Below are 19058 nucleotides of genomic sequence, written 5' to 3' on the forward strand. Positions count from 1 at the left end.
ACTGATTGGGGCACTGGGCCTGCTCCAGGTGGGTGGGGATGTTGGGCTGAGAACTAGAGGGGGTCTTGAGCCAGAGGTGCCATCACAAAGCCTCTGGAAACCAAGGCAACATCTCAGTAAATAATGTGCCCGAGCTAATGCTCTTTCCTTCCATTCTCCTGTAGCTCCTAGTGCCCCCATCAATTGGCGCCGTGGGAAGCTCCTGGGCCAGGGTGCCTTCGGCAGGGTCTATTTGTGCTATGACGTGGACACAGGACGTGAACTTGCTTCCAAACAGGTCCAATTTGACCCAGACAGCCCTGAGACAAGCAAGGTACTGCCTTTCGCATGGTCTGGCTTACAGTCCCCCACCCCCTCCCCAATAAAAATGCCTGTCTTGTTGCATAAACTAATTGCTCGAGATGCTGCAGGATCTTTCCCCCATTATTCTTCTTCCCAAGTTCCCTTGCTCTCCACTCTGGCCATGGCTATGGGGCAAAGGGACTGTGGTCCAAAGAGCATCAAACCCTCCAGGGGAGGGATTAGGTATGAGGAACTAATTTGATGCCAAAGTACCAAACCACCCAAATGGAGAGGCAGTGGCCAGTCCTGGCCACGCTCACCAGATGCACAGTCTCTCTCAGCCCTCAGTCCAGGAAGGAGCTTATCTTTGGAGTTCAACTGTGATTGTGGCCTGTACTCCAGTCCGAGTGGACAAATACAGCAGTTACCGTAACTAAGCACCACAGCCCATTCTCCCACCCCACTGCCTGCCCTCTTCCAGCATGGGAATGCTACCGTCCCATGGGCTACCCAGCGTTGTGTCCAAGGGCCAGTTGGGAGAGACTCCTTTGCTCCAGCTGAAGTTCCCGAGGCAGACAGACCCCTCTAAAGTCACTTACTAGGGAAGCTGAGCTGATCCCACATGGGCAGAGCCAGGACCCTGGAAGCCAAGGTGACCACTGAGCCCCTCCCACAGGAGGTGAGTGCCCTGGAGTGTGAGATCCAGCTGCTGAAGAACCTGCAGCACGAGCGCATAGTTCAGTACTATGGCTGCCTGCGGGACCGCGCCGAGAAGACTCTGACCATCTTCATGGAGTACATGCCAGGGGTATGTGCTCCTTGGTGCATGTGGGACACACACAAAGGAGGGCCAGACTTGGGCCGTGGGCTCCGGGGGAGGGGCCCCTTGGACATGCTTCTGATCACTTGAGATACCGGAGGCTCAGGGAAGAAGGTGAGGTGATACTCAAAAGTCAGGGGGGGTCCTCCATCTGGCCACAATGATGGTGTGAGATGTGAAGTGTCCCAGGTCACCCTGACCCGAAGCTTACAGGGTGATTGCACCGTCCAGTAAGTACTGCCTGTAGCTGGTGCAGAGGGCCTTCCCTTCTGGATGCGGGTCACACGTTGCTTGACGGAAGGGCTGCCTCATATTGTTCTCCAAGCAAAGCCTGGTGCATTGCTCATGGTGGGTGGCTAAATCGCTCCTGCTACAATGCTGGGGGCTGGAAATAGCCTTGCCCCTTCCTACCCCTTCCTGAGCTGACTCCCTCTGACTCCTGTGGCTGTAGGGCTCAGTGAAAGACCAATTGAAGGCCTACGGAGCTCTGACAGAGAGTGTGACTCGCAAGTATACCCGGCAGATCCTGGAGGGCATGTCCTACCTGCATAGCAACATGATCGTTCACCGAGACATCAAGGGTGAGCAGGCACAAGCTGTGGGGTCCCCAAGACCTGACCACTTAAGAATTCTGGATTTTCTGAAAAGTGGGACCTTAATTGCTTCTTTGGGGGATTGGTGCAGATTGGTTGAGCACTTTGGGAAAATACTTGTTGGGTGTTGTGCAGTTGTTGGCCCTGGTGATGATCATTTCATGCTGTAGGGCTGAGCCAATAGCGTGTTTCTATTCATGTCCAATTCATGGTAGAGTCCATCCTCTCCAGCAGCCCTGTGACCTGGGAAGGTGGGGGGAAAGGGTGGATGGTAGAAAATGCCCAGAGGGTGGCAGCCTCTGTTCTTTCATGCCTTAGGAGCCAACATCCTCCGAGACTCTGCCGGGAACGTGAAGCTGGGGGACTTTGGGGCCAGCAAGCGCCTGCAGACCATCTGCATGTCGGGCACGGGCATGCGCTCGGTCACGGGCACACCCTACTGGATGAGCCCTGAGGTGATCAGCGGTGAGGGCTACGGAAGGAAGGCAGACGTGTGGTGAGTGCCGGGGACGTGCTGGGATGGCATATCTGTGTCTGGTCTGTAGTGACTCCAACCTAGAAATGAGCTCATTTGAAATGTTTCAGTGTGGTGGGAGGAAGAGGAGGCTCCCCTCCTGGCAGCTGGGTCATATGCAGGGAAGTGGGTGCCTGCAGCAGCCCATAGGACAAATGCATTGCGTTTTAACCCCAGATAGCACCGGTTTGTTATTGCTGGGAACTTAGGCCACAGAAAACATCCCTAAAGGAAGTAGCACCCATTCTGAAGGCCTGGGTCAGTCTCTAAATATTAGCAAGCTTCTTCCTTTCCTAGCATTCAGATGGCTTGCACTTGCTCGCCCTAACTTTATGTCCATCCTCTGAAAGGGCCTGGAGGTCGTGAGAGCATCTCTTCCCCTCACAGTGTCATTGTGGTAGGCTGGGTATGGTTCCCTGAAGGTGCCCACGTACTGACCCCATAACCTGTAAATGTCTCCTTACGTGGCAGAGGGCCTTTGCAGATAGGATTAATTTAAGACTTTTGTGATGGAGAGATTATCCTGGATTATCCAGGTGGGCTCAGAATAATTGCAAAGGTCCTTACAAAAGAGAGGCAGCAGGCCAGAGTGGGTAGCAAGTGATGTGACAGTGGAAGCAAGAAGCTGGAAGGGGACATGAACCAAAGAGTGCTGGCAGCCTCTCCAAGCAGAGCCTCCGAAAGGAGCCATCCCTGCTGACATGTTCACCTTAGCCCATGGAGACTAGTTCTACTAGACTTCTGGTCTCCAGAATAAATTTGTGTTCTTATGCCACCGGGCTCATAGTAATTTGTTACAGCAGCAGTAGGAGACTAATACGGTTATCTCAGAGCTCTTTCTGTCCATGCCTAAGGGATCTCTTCCCCAATCTCAAGACCCCCCTGCATGGGTATTGGTTGATGAAGCCCATGTAGATGAGGCCAACAGTGCTTTGAGGCCTCTTCTGGCTTTGAGGACTCTCTACAGAGATGTCAACCCTCAGGTTGGTCCATCCTGCCTCAGGGTTTTCTGAGAAAGGCACCTCCTTCCACGGCGATGGGCAGGTTAGGGAGCCTGGGACTGGCCAAGGGGTGACGTGGGATTCTCTCTCCAGGAGCCTGGGCTGCACTGTGGTAGAGATGCTGACAGAGAAACCACCTTGGGCAGAGTATGAAGCCATGGCCGCCATTTTCAAGATTGCCACCCAGCCCACAAATCCTCAGCTGCCCTCCCACATCTCTGAGCACGGCCGGGACTTCCTGAGGCGTATTTTTGTGGAGGCTCGCCAGAGACCTTCGGCCGAGGAGCTGCTCACACACCACTTTGCACAGCTCGTGTACTGAGCTCTTAAGGCACGCTGCTGCCCGCCGCCCCTGCTGCACAGGCATGGGGCTGCTGTGGGGCTCAGCAAAGCTGCTGCTTCTCCCAGGCAAGGCTGTGGACCATGGAGCTCCAGTCCAACCAGCGTTTGTCTATGCCCCTTCCACTGCTGGGGCTCAGAGCCAGGGTGGGGTGGCTGCGGCCTCAAGGACTGGGAGCCCCCAGCCTGCCAGACCCGAGAGCTCCAGCATCCTAAGCTCAGTGTGGAGGGGAAGGGGCTAGGAAAAGTGTGCAAAGCACTGAGGGCCTTACCCTCAGGGCTGTGTCCTGACACTGCAGTCGGCACCAGAGCCCCAAGGGTCTTGGGGCACAGGACAGACACAAGGGTCTGAATAGTGTTAACTTTCATGCAGAGTGTTATTTTGTTTCTCCTCCCCATGTCTGGAGACCACCAGGGTGTCTCTGGGCTGGATGAGCCCACCCAAGCCTGAGGTCAAGCCCAGCATCCCAATGGAAGGCAGAGGCCTGGGCTGTGCTCTCCCCAGAGCCCCCAGGCCAGCTTTGCCAGTCCCTGTCCTTTACCAAAGATGAATGAAGCAAATGTTTTGCTGCCTTATTCAGGGAAGGAGGAGCCCATCCTGCCTGCTCCCATGACCCTGCACCCCTCCCCCACCCCCAGCAGGGGCCTGAGATGTGGAACTCCCCCACTCGAGGTGGGGAGACCCAGTTTTGTCAATGCAATTGTCTCTGTTTTACAAGTTGGAGTCACTCTTATGCTGTACCCAGTTTCTAAACTGGAGACTCTGTGTGCCCTTGGGCTCTGAGTATCCCTGTTATGGGCTTGGGCCTTTGGGCTGGATTGGAAAGAGCTGAAGGTAATGGCCTTTGTGTTCCTGACCTGGCACCTGTCTCCCCACTGGAGCAGAAAGGAAGATGAACAGCATGGTGAGGGCACCTGACCCCACTAGCCGCCCTGAGCCCTGGGCAGGCTCTTCTGGATAGCCAGGGAAGTTGTATCGGGTTGTCTGTGAGTTGTGACCCTGCTAGGCCAGAGCCCTCCCTGGTAGAAGGGAGAGCCCATATGATGTCACCAACTGTGTCCCAGACTACCGTCTCTGTTCCTCCTTGGCCAGCCTTGCCCTCCCCCATGAGGTCTCAGCCCCTTTCCCTTCTTGGAGGAGGAATGGTAGCAGGGGTCGGGGAGCCAGTATCTCCAAGCAGCTTAGAGTTGGCCTTATTTACCTCAGCCTGGGCGCTGGTCCTTTCTTCCGGCCCCTCCCCTCCAAAATGTGCCTATTGCTAGAGCTCCTCCCTCCCAAAACCCAGTTCCTTGGGAGTTGTCATTAAAGGAACAACAACAACAACAACAACAAAGCCAGTGCCCAGGGATGGGTCTCTCCAGGGAGCTGGGGATTAGTGCCAGGCAGCTCATTGCCAGCCATGCCCACTTCCCCACGGGCACCAGAACAAGCCAAAGCCTTCGTTGTATGTTGACGATGCACTTTTATGAATGTAGTTTCTATCGCTGTTTTTAGCCTTTTCACATCATGTAATGTGAGGCCTTGTACTTGTTAATTTATATCTCAGATCATATTTGATGGTTTTTATATATATCAATTCTAGATTGTTACAGGTGATGGACGCCTCGAGAGAGAGAAGAGAAAATGAAAGCAGCTGGTTTTGCGGGAATGTGTGCTGCACGGTGCCAGTTGGGCCGAGGCCCCTCTGTTTCCATCCTTGTCCGTCAGGGGCCTGTCAGGCACCTCCAGCCCAGCCCTGTGAAGACAGTGAGCAATGTGCTCCTGTCGCCACCTCGGCCCTTGCCCAGGGTGGGGACTGGCCCCTCATCTTGACCAAAGCTGCCAGATGGCAGCTCGGCCTCTCCACGACCCCGTCCTGACGGCTGCAGCACTCTTCTTGGGCCCACATCCCTGTGCCCAGTCCCTGTGCCCCAAGAGGAAACAGAGCACAGTGCCCTTGCCGCAAGACGACTCTGTGTGTCCCAGCTTCAGGCTCTCACAGAGCCCCACGCCCCGGGGTCTTACCTCACAGGGAATGGGTTTTAAAAGTGAATTTACAAACAAGCCGACAAACGCTGCACTCCAAAAAACAAAAGACCCTGACTTTTTTGTGCCAAAAACTGTGGACATGCTGGCTCAGCATCCTCAGGACCAAGCTGTTGCTTAATTTTAATTTATTGTCTTTATATTAATTAACCCAGATGACAAGTTGTGGGCCTAGGACAGCCTGGGCCCAAAGATTCTGAAAGGCAGCCCCCTAGCAGCCCCAGGCTTGCTGTGGGAAGGGCCATGCTGCCATTTGCTCATCATTCCATGGGCTATGCCAGCCTTGGCCAAACCTTCACGGAGAGGTCAAGGCTGGGGACGGTCCACACCCTGCCACCCTCCTGCCCCTCCCATGCCCCTCCCGTCCCCCTCACTCTGTGTCTGTGTCTGAATTGTGGATCGTGCAGAAGAACCTGCAGCCATAGTTATTTGACTATATCTCGACCGAGGGCTTGCAGTGCAAAGCCAGGCCAGTGTCGCGCATTACTTACAATAAAAGGGATCATTTATACCCAAGGGGTCCTGTGGAAATGCTTTTGGTTGAGGTGTGGAGTAGGTGTTTGCCTGGGAGGAGCCAGCTATGGTGCCCGACAACCAGCTTGGGTCCCTCAGCAGGAAATTTGACTCCAAGAGGGGTCCTAGGAGGGGATGACTTGACTGGTACCACTGTTAGCTCAGAGGTGGCTCCCCTCTTCCCCCCACTCCCAGGAGCTCTGCTGAGGGTGCTTCTATCGCAGCTGATTATCAAGGTGGTATACTACTGTCAGCCCCACCTGACCCAAGTGTCACCACTGGCTGGGTTCCCAGGACTTTTGTGGCCATCTAGTAGTCATCCCGCTGCAGGTATGTACTCCCCAGAGCCATATCCTTGCAGGGCAGAGTTCAGGTACCTCCAGGAGCCACCTCTCTGGCATCTCCCCCTGGTCTGCCTGCTGCTGGTGCTTAGCTCAGAGCCAGGAGAGACTGTCCTTGTCCCCACCTGAGACCTCCAGTGCAGAATTTGGGCCTGCTTTGCATGAGGCTATCAGCTCTCATGCTGAGGACCCAGTGCCAACTCTGCTGAGTGGTAGCTCTACTGCTTCGAGGGGCAGGGTCCACCCCAACACAGCACAGTGGCCCATCTGCCACTGGAATTTGAGTCCCAGCTTCCTATCCTGTCCTATGGCCACGAGGTCATTTAGGAACTTGAGTTGTATGGGGTGGTGGCAGCAAATCCCCCAGGAGTCAGCCCTCTTGTTCCATCAGTTCAGGTAGCCCACAGGCAGTTTGGGGGAAATCAGGACAGTTGGGTCTGAGACAGGACAACCCAGATTTCCTGCCTGTAATCCGCTGGGGGTGGGGTGGGTCTCAGTTCCTCCAAGCTTGCAGTATTCGCCCTGCTGTAAACTGGTGTCCCTCAGAGCAGCACAGGAGCTGTTTCTCCTTGAACTACATGGGAGTGACCATGGCTGCCCCACTCCCCAGAGCTTGAAAAAGCAAGGGGAAGATAACAGATGGGGAAGGGCACAGAGAACCAGAAACCCTTTAACAGCACTTGCTGAATCTGCTGGTTTCCACCAGCCTTTGTTGATTTCTAGGGCAAAGGGGGTCTAGGCAAGGACAAGAAGGGTTCTGCCTTGCAATAATATACTTAAGTGCAGTGAGGCCGGGCTCCACATCACCTGCTGATGGCCTGACCTCCTCCTTCTTCTTTTTTAATAGGCTCCACACCCAATGTGGGGTTTGAACTCACAACCCTGAGATCAAGAGCCACATGCTCTACCAACTGAGCAAGCTAGGCACCCCAGCCTGACCTCAATTTTTCAACCGACGTGGAGTTTCAGTTTTAAAGCCACTCTGGGTACGACAGCATGGACACCTGGCTGTTGAAAAAGGAGCACCCCCTTTTTCTCAGGCTGGCTGGTATTTCCCTGACACCCATTTCTCAGCCCCATCCCACCCCAATCAAGTCCAGGAGTGCTCTAGGCTGACCATGTCCCCTGTCACCTCTACATGACTAGTCTGTATCTTTCCTGCCACAAAGCCCCCCATCAGGCCACATAATACAGAGTCAGGATCTGTTAAAACATGTTTAAAACAGGGTTGATCGCAACAGTCAGAACCGGCAGCAATAGGGGACAAGAGGAGGGGAGCATGGCCAATGCCAGCCCCCACCCAGCCAGTCTCTGTGGCTCTCAGCCTGGCGGTGCTTTAGCTTCCGCTTCTTGACTCCGGTGGTGCAAGATGGGTCCCCAGCCCCACTGGGCATGCCCTGCCTCGCCTATGGGGCCGGGGGGGGGGGGGGGGGCAGGGCTAATCAACTTCCCCCTCCACTCCCCCACAGGGCCTTGGTGGGCATTCTGTGAGGCCCAGCGAGGGCACGCTGGCTCTCCTTCCTCCAGTCTCCATGGCTCAGGACCAGGCTAAGGGCAGAGGTAGATGGGGAGATGTGGGGGCCACAGAGGGCCCCAGGTGGCAGTGAGGGAGCTTGGGACCCTGAGGGGGGCATGCTGACTCCTTGCTGGAGAAAAGGCACCTAGATAGGGAAGCTGGGCTTGGGGACCTCCCAGGGGGCCATAGGGTGAGGTGGGGTAGGCTGAAAGAAGTAGGAAGCAGGGTGGTGAGAAACCCCCAATCCTGATTCCCAAACCACCACCACCCACCCCCAGGGAGAATGAAAGAATCCTGGAGCTCTGCCCCCCCCAACCCTCTGCCTGAGCAAGATGACCTTATCCCCCTCCCACCCTGCCCCCCAACCGGAGCCCAGGTCCAATCTCTTTCCCACCCTTCCCACTGCCCCACTCCAGGCCCTCTTCTACGGAGGGGGTGGACAGCAGAGGGGCCTCAGGCCGTCTTGGTGCCGGCGTCCACCTCCTTGCGGGCCCAGAGCTCCTTGTGCTGCTTCCGGCCAAAGCCCTCATCATAGTTGCCTTTGCTCTTAAACAGCTGCTGAAAGTGGGGCTTGCAGTAAAATTCCCCGTGCAGTGCTGCGTAGCTGCCCAGGCTGCAGAAGCAGAACAACTGTGGTCAGGTCAGGTGAGGGCTGGCGGGCGAGGGCAGGGGCAGGGCAAGGGCGCACCTCAGCTTGGTGTGACAGTGCTTGCAACAGAAGCAAGAGTTGTGGAAAATGAGCTTGTCCGCCACCAGGCGCTCCATAGGGTACACGGTCTTCTGGCAGGCGGCACAGCTCTCCTTCACCTGGGCCCGAAGGCTGAAGGACTGTCCCGGGGAGAGAGTCAGCTGGGGGCCTGACGCATGCCCATCCCCTTCTCCCCCAACACCCGGGTCTCAGGGCCCTACCTTGGAGCGCTGGACAGTGCTGCTGCCACCGCTGCCTTTGGCTTCCTATGGGAGAGGGCCAGTCAGGGCCAGGTCAGGAGGGATGCCCCAGATCATTGCTGGGGTCACAGGCCCAGATCCCAGGGGCATGGGGGCGGGGCAAAGGGTGGCAGGCAAACCCGCCGCCCCTCACCCCTTCACCCCCAGGCCAGACGCCTGCGGCGGCGGGGGTCTCCCACCCCGCTGATCACCTACATGAGAGGGGGTGGCCTGGGCAGCTCCTGCAGCCTGGTACATGGCTCGGTGGAGGTGATGGAGGCCCCAGGTAGAGACGCGGCACCCGCTGGGTTCTGCAAGGGGAAGTCGGTGGGTCGGGCCCCACAAGCCCTTCCCCAGCCTGCAGGGTGGGGTGGGAGTGTTTACAGGCAGGGGGCTGGGGGGCTGCGGTTGGGACTTTCCCTAAGTCATTTCCTGTTGCTCTGGGTCTTGCCACTTCCGCCCCCCACCCACCTCCCCCTTCGCCCGCCCGCCCCCCACGCTGCTCCCCGAGGGGCAGGGGTCCCTGAGCTTAACCAGGTGTGGGGGAAGAACGGAGAGAGCCGGGGCGGCCCGGGGAGGGGGCACCGCGCAGCCGCCGTGAGCCGCCCGGGACCCCGCCTGGATGAGGGGAGGTCAGGGGCAGGCGGGCCAGGCGGGGCCTCGGTGAGAATCCGCTGGCCCCGCCTGACCCCGGCCCGACGCTGCTGAGGCCGCGGGCGCCCACCGCTCGGCCGGCCCAGCCCCTGGACAGCGCTCCCCGGCCGTGCCGCCAGCCCCGCCCGAGCCGCCGCCCGCGCGCCCCGCTTCTCGGCTCCGGGGCCCGCGAGGACGGGACCCTAGACCCGGTACCCCCGCGGGCCCCACCATGGGGCTTCGGCCCCGTCCCCGCTTGGAAGCCCGCCCGGGAGGACGGTCGCTGGTCCCGGAGCCCCGGCCGAGAGCGACGGGCGCAGGCGCTGGGCGTCGGGACCCCCGCGGGCGGCGGCCCTCGCGCCTGCACCCCCACCTCGGCGCCCGGGTTCGTGAGGCGGATGCAGGCCCCCTCCCCGGCCCGTCCGCGGGTCTCACCGGGGCCCCGGCCTGGGCTGCGGGGTGGGGGGTCGGTCTCCGGGGGGCGCCTCGGGTGCGAGGAGGGCGCGGGCGCGAGCTGCCGCCGCTGCCAGTGGTCCCCGTGCGGCCGCCGCCGCCACCGCCTTATCGCGGCACCGCCCCCGCCGGCCCCCGCCCCGCGCCCGCCCATTGGCTCCGCCGCGCCCGGAGCCGCCTCCGGGGCCCCCGCGCCGCCGCCGACCCCCTCTGCGCTTTGTCTTTCCCTCGCTCGCCATCCCCTGCCTTTGTCTGCCCCCCGCCCCGACCCCGCGCTCCCGGCACTCGCACCATCCCCGCGGGCCCCGCGCTTTGCCCGCCGCCCCGTCGGTAGGTCCGCTCCCGACCGAGGCCGGGACTGGAGCCGGAGGATACCGCACGCCTCCGGGCGCGGACGAGTTCAGGTTGAGATGCCGGGGGATCCCGGGACAAATGGCGCTCCCGGCGACGCCCCTGGGGCGAAAAAGGATAACCGGAGTGCCCCTGGGCCTTTAGGTGCCTCAGTTTCCCCCGGTTGGCCCTCGGGCCCGCCCGGATCTCCGTGGGCGCTGAGGTTTGACAGACCCCGCGGGGGCGGCCCGGTCCCGGCTCCCACGCCCCCGCCGGCCGCGGAGTCCTCCCGCCGCCAGGGGCCGCCCCCATACGGCCGCCTGAGGAAGGTGGCCGCGGCGGCTGGCACGCGGTCCAGCCACGCGAGGCTGCGAGGCCCGGCGCCCCTGTGTCCTGTCACCTTGGGGCGCGGGCTCACCGAGTGCCAGTCTACACGAGAGGTCCAGTGGACCACCCCCACTCCCCAGCGCCTTCTCGCGCGACCCCATAGACAAGGGACCCGGGATCACCAAAGGCAGCAGCCCTCCAAGGCCCGCCGTCCTAAAACGTTTGTGGCCGGTTTTTGTGGCATTAGTCACCCCAGGTTCCTGCGGGCGGGCACTATTGCCTGCGAGAAATCAGGGGCTCCCCCCTTCAGGGAAGGAAATTTACATCCGTCAAACAAGCAAATCTCGGTGTCCCCTGACCCCATTTAACACAAGGGAGCGAGGCCTGAAGATGTGAAGAGCAGCAGGGCCGGTGCCAGAAGCCAGGCCTCCAGCCCCTCTGGCCCAGCCGGCTGCCGTGCCTCCAGCACACAGCACAGGTCCAAGGCACCCAGGAGGCAAGTGGCTGGCACCTGGTCGGGGTGGAGCCTCAGCTGTGCCCCACACGTGGGGCCCTGGCTTCTTGGATGACCTCTGCTGGGAGATCGGGGTCTAAATGGCCCCAGGGACTGCTGGGCTTTGCCTGATGTCTGGCTGGAAACTGTTTCACCACACAGCCCTAAACATAGCTTGTTCCCACACTGTGGCAGGAATAGAACTGGTGGCTCCAGAGCGCAGCCCACACAAGCATCAGGGAACAGAACAACTCAGCGCCTCCGTGCCTGGCAGGGGAGGGAGGGAGGCAGCAGGCTTCCCCAGCCCCCAGCTAGCTGTTCCCTTGGCTCCCTCAGGGCCCCCACACTGCAACTGGCTTTCCTCCCCAGCCTCCCACTTCTCCCTAGAGGAGATATATGTTTGGGTGGAGCTGTAGGCCCAGGACTCCCATGATGGTTTGTGTGTGTGTGTGTGTGTGTGTGTGTGTGTAACTTCAAAAATTGTGTTGTGTGCATCTTTCCCGGCAGCTGGCACAGAGGTCATCAAATTCTCAAAGGCTGCCGCCCTGCTGCACCAAGGTGCAGCAGGGAGCAGGCTGGGTGGACAGCAGACACCCAGCAGCAGCCTGGGCCCAGAGGTGGTAGGGTCTGCAGACAGCTACCACAGAAGCAGCAGGCAGCCTGGGCACTAAGGATGAGTGGAGAGCAAGGTGAAGAAAGCAGTTCAGAAGGAAAGAAAAACAGGCTGATAATGGTGTTGAGAAAGGGGAACTTGAGGTTTCAAGAAAAAAAAAAAAAAAAGAGCTGGGCAAAAGGAAGGAGGAAGGCTGGAAATAAATGTGACCTGGCCTCCACCTCATAGTGGGGATGGGATCGTTCCCTTCACCTCAACTGCTGTAACTGCCCAAAGGAAGGGGGGGGGGTGGTATTTTTCTTTTAAACTGGAGTTACAATTTCTGAGGGAAGGGAAAGTGAGAGCATTTGATGGTTCAAAGCAGCTTCAAGCAGAGAAGAGGGAGGGGCACTTCCTTCACCTGAAGTTTGAAGTGCCTGGGCTGGGGCAGGGGGGGGGAGCGGGGGGCTCGCCAGGCCCATGCACCTGCAGGCCAGGCAGCACCATGGAGACCCAGGTCAGAGTCTTCCCACCCTTGCCGGCCACTAGCCAGGATGACAGAGAGGGGACAGGTCTGGCTCTTAGGTTACCTGCTCTTTGGGTATTAGTTCCAGCGGTAAGGAGACACTGCAAAGTCATGTTACAAAACAAAACCCTCTACCTCGTTTCCTGCCAAAGGTAAGCCTCTTCTGCCTGGACTCCTAGCGGCCCAGAAGTGGTCCCACACGTAGAAGGGCTGGTCTTTAGCACCTAGACCTTCCCAGCCCCAAAGTGGTTTGATGGCCACAGGCTAAAATGAATAGTCAGGTGATACATCTATTACGGGTTTTAAAAGAAACTGGCATGTTGTGAGGCTATCTAATGAAAGCGGTCACGGCTTCCACGTGCACCCGTGGGACCACTCTTGGATGGCAGAATGTGGCACTGAAGGACTCCCATCTGAGCCTGTAAGGCCAGCACACAGCAATGCCACTCTCCAATGGGTTCTCTGAAATGTTTAATTTGTTCTGGCAATGAAACTAACGTGGCATAAGGACTTAAGTCCTCAGGCTAGGCAAGACACTGTGGCCTTGGAGAAAGCCTCAAGGAGGCTGGCAGGAGGCAGTAAGATGGTGTGAAAGGGATGAGCTGCACAGATGAACTATGGGAAGGCTTTAGGTGTTGGGGCACAAGTGATGAAAGGGGTGAGGATGGACTGCCCCAGCCTTGACCTGGTGCTTAACAAGAAAAAAAAATGCCCTTCCCTTCAATTACCAGGGAGAGGCCTGGGGGCTGGACAGGGGGGGCAGGTGGCCTATTGCTTACCCCTCCACGGACCTCTAAGATCTGAGAGCAGAGGGAGAGAATGCAATAGGCTGGTAGGACAGCTACAGTGAGAAGAGGAAGTCACACAGTCCCCAGGTCAAGGAGTCAAACCCTGGGCTTGGCCTTTAGCCTTCCAGGGCCAGAACAGCATCTCTTTCTTCTGAAGAGGTTGCCTGAACTCCCAGGATGGAATGTCAGATTTCTGGCCTCTGATCACCGGTTGCTGGGATTCCCGGGTGTCTCAGAAGTCCTGGAGCAGTAAAAAAGGTTTCTCTCCAAGAATTTCTCTCCCAGTGAGTAAGCGGCCAACTCTCCTGGCAGAAATGTCTTTTCTACCCAACCTGCACCCGGGAGGGTGGGAGTGTGGCCGGCCCTCAGAAAGGGCCCCTGAGGCTCACATGTTCCAGGACTGAGAACGTGCACCTTCTTCGGAGGCTCAGAACTCCCAGTCGTCCACCTCCAGCTCTTCCAGGTTTGTTACCAGGCCAAAGATCCCGCTGTGATCCTGAGGCTGACTGCCCTCAAAACTGGTGATGGGGGTGACAGGGCGAAGTAACTCAGGCAAGGCCTCTGAGGCGCGCCGCTTGATCTGAGGGAGGAGAGGCAGTTAGGGGTGGATCCTGTTGCTCTGGGTCCCAGGACACCATCAGGCAAGAACTATGGCCCCGTGACAGTTGGACTGTTAGAGCCAAGAATCTCTATGAGAGGAAGGCACAGCGCCTTTAAGGGGCTTCAGAAAACTGGGCATTTCTCTTTGATTCAAAGGGAGGAGGAGAGAACACCTAAGGACCCCGAAGCTAAGGGGGTTGAGGGTCGTTAGAAGCATAGGCAAGAAGAAAATCCCAGGGAGCCTCAGGAGAGTGCTACCATACCTGCTTGAAGAAAGAGTGGTTCAGGAGGGTACTGGCACTTGGTCTGTGGAGAAAGGGGAGGAGAGCCCAGCATTACCCCTGTGCCCCAGGATTCCCGAATCCTGCTGCTCACACCTTATCCCCAGGCTCCCTCTGCTTCTTCCCTCAGCTCTAGAAGAAACAACAGCCTGAGATACCCAGGTCGCTTCTTAGCAAACCGTTGTGTTGATCCCTCTGGCCGCAGGAGCTCGGGACTCCTCCAGGAACCCAGCCCTCCACAGAACAGATGAACCCTCTCAAACCCTGCCTTCGACCCCCCAGGCCCTCTCTGCCCCCCACAAAGCCCAGCTCCCAGCCCACAGGAAATACCTTACGTCTGGACTACGCTGAAGGCACTGCTCCACAAAGTGATGGAAGTGGGGGGAAAAGGTGCGGTGATAGGGGTGGGAGGGCGAGTCGCCATTGGAGGTCCTGGGGGTGCTGGTGGCCAGGCTGTCACTCAGGCCAGAGTTGGCTGCTGAGCGTGAGGTGCTCATGGTCAGCTCCTCGGCAGGGATGGTGCTGGTGTCCAGCAGGCAGGGTACGGTGCCATTCAGCTTCTCCAGCAGCATCTGGGGAGGACAGAGCCAGGACGCGGGCTGGAGGGGGGGGCCCTGGAAGATCTATGGAGTTTCTTCACAAATACACTTTTCCCAGTATACAAGTGTGGTTTAGGGGAGCAGAGAAAAGAAAAGCGGAGTAAGTCTAGTTTTCTCAAAGGTATGCTGGCCACTGGCTCCGCAGCCATACCCCAGCTCAGCCAAAGGGAAGAGGAGGAGAGGGCCTGCAAGAATGCACCCTTCCGCCATGGCTGCAAGGAAGGTCCCTGTCTTCTCTCCCGTTTATAAGACTTCTTCACGTCCTTTTAACTGTAGAGCACTCACCCTAGGGTGAAGGCGGCTGTCAGGTCATTGTCTTTGGAGTCCAGCCCCAGTCTCTTGTGCCCAGGTGGTTCGGGAGGGGTGTGTTACACAGCGCCTGCCAGGCACGCCCTGGGTTGTCGCTGCACGGGAGCAGGGTGCCCAAGGGCCGACTAAGCTTGGGCAGCTGTGCCACAAAGTCCTCTGATGCCACACATGCAAAACAGCCCCAGCTTGGGGATTGCTGCCTTTGGGGTTGTCCTCCTGAACTTCCGGGCCAGAACCCAGAAGTCTCTCTAGAGCTGTGCTGTCTAATGTGGCAGCCACCAGCCACATGTAGCTATTTATACTTACATGAAATTTGGTTTAAGATTCAGTTTCTCAACCTCACTGGCCACACTGTAAATGCTCAACAGCCACAGTGGCTAGTGGCCACTGTACTGGGCAGCATAGATAAGAGAACGCTGCCACTACCTCAGAAGATGCTATTGGATAGTGCAGCTCCTGTACCTCTCATTCACCTTAAATAGCCTTCTGCCTTGCCTGAGCACTTTCTGTGACTCTCTTACTTAGATTTTCTAGATTTCTTACTGAGGTTTCCATACCCTCCTAATGAGTCTGCTAGATCTAATCTACCTGCTATTGTGATCTTTCTGAAATATGTATCTGATGCTATCGCTCCTGGGCTTAAAAGCCTTCAGCAATTCTCCATGTGGTTTGGGACAGGAACCAAATGCCCAGGTGTGGCACACAAAGTCCTTCATGCTCTGCCCTGGCTTCCTGCTCCAGCCACATCACCCAGCAGCCCCCCAGAAGCACCTGTACTTCAGCTATTTGTAACCATTGCTATTCCCCAGATCCTATCCCTGTTTGACTCTGGGTCTTTGCACATGCTGTTCTCTCTGCCTAAGTTTCCTTCTAGTTCCCATTCCTCACACAGCAAACAATTACTATTTGCCTTCAAGACTCAAATGTCACCTCCTCCCAGAAGCCTCCCTGGATCCCCTGCTCTACAGAGCTCCCCTCTGGCCACTCTCTAGCTGCCCCTATTCCCACAGGGCAGTCTGTGGGTTCAAGGGAGAGCCTCACTCAGAGCCTCCACCCCTCCACCCCCTCCCAGTTCTAGATCATGCTCGATACTTAGGATTCAGGTAATTCTTGCTGAAATGACCCAAGTCTGCTTCCTAGACTTGATAAAGCCTGATAAGCCTCTTCCCTGGTCTGTCTCCCAAAGGTAGACTATGCCACTGGCTGTGTGTGCCAAGGAGTGGCCAAAGGACAGTCATTGTAAGGGGCATGAACAGATGTTGAACTTGTAGGCTGGAGGTTCCAAAGGTATTGGCCAGAATATGGTAGCACAGAACCCGAGAAGCCTGAGAACTCTAAATTAGAAACTGGCCTTCCAGGTATATTTATCAAGGTAGGACGGAAATTTATTTTTTGTAAATTTATGAAATTCATCTAAGTAGACAACATGGTATGTGGGCCTCCATTTGCACACCTGCTCCAGGCCCTGCAACAGGCAGTGGCAGGCCTGCTCCTGGGCTCTCCTTCTCCAGGGTCCCCTCCCACAGCAGGGGAAGGCAGTGGTGGGCAGGTAAGAAGGAAAACAGGCTGAGGGCTCACCTGGGTGGCAGGCATATCCTTAAAGGGGACATGGCCATTGGCCAGCTCACAGGCTGTGATTCCCACACTGTAGATGTCAGACTTGGCATCGTAACCCTGCAGATTCTAAGTCAGGAGAAAAAAGCCACAGATCACTCCTTTTGTAGCCACAGTTGTTCTTAGAAGAGACCAGCATGGGGCAACATCCGAGGGGAGGAAGACCGTATCTGTCTCAAATCCAGCCCACTTTCCTTGCCTGTACTACTGAAGAGTAGCTGATATTGTAAAGGAATGAATGATGCTGTGTAACAACCAGGGAGAAGTGTGGGTCCCCATACTCCTGCTTAGTGGAAGGATGTGGAGAGCACCGAGTATTTCAAGAATGCTCACTCTTCCTATAAGGAAGGTCTCTGAAGGGAACTGAAATAGCATTAGGTCCACTTTGGGACCCCACAGAGGGGAAACACCACCATGTGCAATGGGCTGAGAGGCCTCCCGGGTCCACCTACCAGCAGGGAACCCCTCCCTCTGGAACCCCTTACTCCACTCAGAAGCAGAGCACTCCCATCTGGGGAAATTCCTGAGGGCTCCCTAGGGAAACTGTGAATTGGTGAGGGATAGGGGCTTCTCAGGACTCAGTCCACAGACCTGCTGGAGGACCTCTGGGCTGAGCCAAGGCAGAACCTTGACACTGTACTTGGGAAAGTCGTGGACCACACGCTGCCGCTGCCCATGGCTGATCATGCTGAGGTTGCTGCGTAAACCAGACAGGTAGACCTTTCCCTCCGAGGAAATCAGAATGTGGCTGGCTTTGACGCTCCTGGGGTGGGGTGGGGTGGGGAGCAGAGAGAGGGTGTCACGGGGCCACAGGAGCCCTTCACGTCACAGACCTCTGATCTTCACATACTAGGTAAATATTATATACACATAAACACATTTTAATATAATACATGCATAAAAAAAGAGAAAATAGCATGACCCAATTTACATACCACCAGATTTTAAATCTTTATATTTTGCTAAAGTTATTTTAGGCTCACAGCCCACTGCTTTGAATCTGTGGGTATTCTTATAAAGCGGATCATGGTGTGATATCCATATATTTTCAATTTACCTAAAGGTACTGTGTTATGCATCCCATCCTTCCTTCACTCCTCAGTGCTGTTTGTAAGATCCATCCATGTGGCCACCTGTATACAACCAACCTTTGCTTCTAACCGCCACCTGCACTCTGGGGTGGGATTGAACACTTCTACTGACCCCTTCTTCCAGGAAGGAACATTGATGCTGCCTCTAACCACCATGGATATGAATGATGGCATCTACATATGTCCCCTGAGAGGCCTGTGTGAGGGTTTCTTTGGGGCGTACCCCCAGAGCAGCATCAACGGTCCCAGTGCCGAGTTACCCTGACTGGTTGCATTGGGCCATCTTCCACTGTGCGGTCAGGAGACCCCACCTCACCACGCTGGGCCTCAGCCAGCCTCCAAATGACACTGGTCTCAGGTGTGTAGGGTGACATCCTCCTGTTTAATTTGCTTTTCTGATTCTTATTAGATTTGAGTGTCTGGTCATATTGAGAGTCCTTTGGGTTTCCTCTTCTATAAACTTCAAACCCTTTGCTCATTTTTCTGTTGCTTTGCTTATCCTTTTCTTATTGATTCACATAATTTCCTTGTTACTAATCTCCTGTGTGTTCTAGACACAGCTAACATCTTGCACGCTGTCACCCATTTCTTAATTTTGTCCATGGTGTTCTTTTTCAGAGAGATATCTTTAATCTTGATATAATCAAATCCATCATATGTTGTTTTGTGCTTCTAAAATATCTAGACATTCTTCTGTGCCTCAGGTCACAAAAATATTTCCTTCTATCCAAGTCTGTAGTTTTATATCAGACATTTAGGCCTTAATCCATCTGAAAAGTGCTCCTTTGTACGTGGAATTAGGTAAGGGTCCAGCTTCCCTACTGTGAGTGTCTTTTCCTAATACCATCTATTAAGCAGCCCCTCGCCGCAGCCTCTCAGCACAGGGCTGACTGTGGGGCACACACGCAAGTTTAGGTGCTCCAAGGAAGGAGGGGGGGTGGGGCACAGAGACCCATGCCAGATGTTCTTCTCACACAGCACTCAGGACCGAGCTGCTCAGTAAAGAGAAAGTTGGCACCGATAGGCTAAATGCTCTACCAAGTCAGAGGCAAGGACAAAATCCCAAGCTTTGATTTAAACTCTGACTTCACTAACCTCAGTCAACCTTCTCCCCTTCCCCTGTTTACTTGAGGGCTCCTGGGCACAGATCCCCGCTCTTGTCAAGGGCGATTACGCCTAAGAATGCACCTGTGTACGTATCCCATGTGGTGGATGTAGTCCAGGGCCTTGAGCACCCCCTGCAGGATGTAAGCAATCGCCAGTTCATTCATGCCGTCCATGAAGTGTGTGCAGATGAGATCCTTTGCAGAACCTGAAGAATTGTGGGGACACGGGGAAGGGTAACAAAGAAGGGAAACAGACATGAACCTGCTGACAACAGCGTTCTCAAAGCACCTCTCTGCCAGGACCCCTGTTCCACTCACCATACGCCATGAATGATGTGACAACCCACAGCTCATTGTCTGCAATAAAGGTGGCTCGATATGGCAGGATATTGGGATGGCTGAAGAGTTTAGAGACATGAAGCTCCCCCTGAAAACAATGGTAAG

General features: G+C 56.3%; 3 protein-coding genes across 17 annotated transcripts in view; 1 reads left to right on the top strand and 2 right to left on the bottom strand.

Annotated features, from left to right (window-relative positions):
• MAP3K3 (mitogen-activated protein kinase kinase kinase 3) overlaps positions 1-7867 on the top strand; it is a 63142-nt gene extending 55275 nt beyond the window's left edge. For 2 of the 3 annotated variants that reach the window (XM_049636333.1, XM_049636334.1), the window contains 5 exons: positions 165-313; positions 959-1090; positions 1554-1683; positions 2014-2191; positions 3304-7867. In XM_049636333.1, the coding sequence (XP_049492290.1) occupies positions 165-313; positions 959-1090; positions 1554-1683; positions 2014-2191; positions 3304-3532 (818 nt within the window). In that variant the 3' untranslated portion in view covers positions 3533-7867. The remainder of the gene's footprint in view (positions 1-164; positions 314-958; positions 1091-1553; positions 1684-2013; positions 2192-3303) is intronic. The other variant, XR_007459130.1, reaches the window with a different exon arrangement.
• On the bottom strand, positions 7024-9171 carry LIMD2 (LIM domain containing 2). Its single transcript, XM_049636362.1, has 4 exons — positions 9089-9171; positions 8855-8899; positions 8634-8773; positions 7024-8558 (listed from the first exon to the last, which is right to left on the bottom strand). Exons 1-4 carry the CDS (start codon positions 9128-9130, stop codon positions 8399-8401), a joined length of 387 nt encoding a protein of 128 aa, XP_049492319.1. The 5' UTR covers positions 9131-9171; the 3' UTR covers positions 7024-8398.
• A 3509-nt stretch (positions 9172-12680) lies between these two features.
• STRADA (STE20 related adaptor alpha) overlaps positions 12681-19058 on the bottom strand; it is a 28607-nt gene continuing 22229 nt past the window's right edge. For all 13 annotated transcript variants that reach the window (XM_049636350.1, XM_049636353.1, XM_049636349.1 and 10 more), the window contains 7 exons: positions 18933-19041; positions 18697-18820; positions 17009-17180; positions 16382-16486; positions 14226-14467; positions 13878-13920; positions 12681-13594 (listed from right to left, as the gene is read on the bottom strand). In XM_049636350.1, the coding sequence (XP_049492307.1) occupies positions 13442-13594; positions 13878-13920; positions 14226-14467; positions 16382-16486; positions 17009-17180; positions 18697-18820; positions 18933-19041 (948 nt within the window). In that variant the 3' untranslated portion in view covers positions 12681-13441. The remainder of the gene's footprint in view (positions 13595-13877; positions 13921-14225; positions 14468-16381; positions 16487-17008; positions 17181-18696; positions 18821-18932; positions 19042-19058) is intronic.

The sequence above is a fragment of the Panthera uncia genome, chromosome E1 (genome assembly GCF_023721935.1).
Source record: "Panthera uncia isolate 11264 chromosome E1, Puncia_PCG_1.0, whole genome shotgun sequence".
Classification (NCBI taxonomy): domain Eukaryota; kingdom Metazoa; phylum Chordata; class Mammalia; order Carnivora; family Felidae; genus Panthera; species Panthera uncia.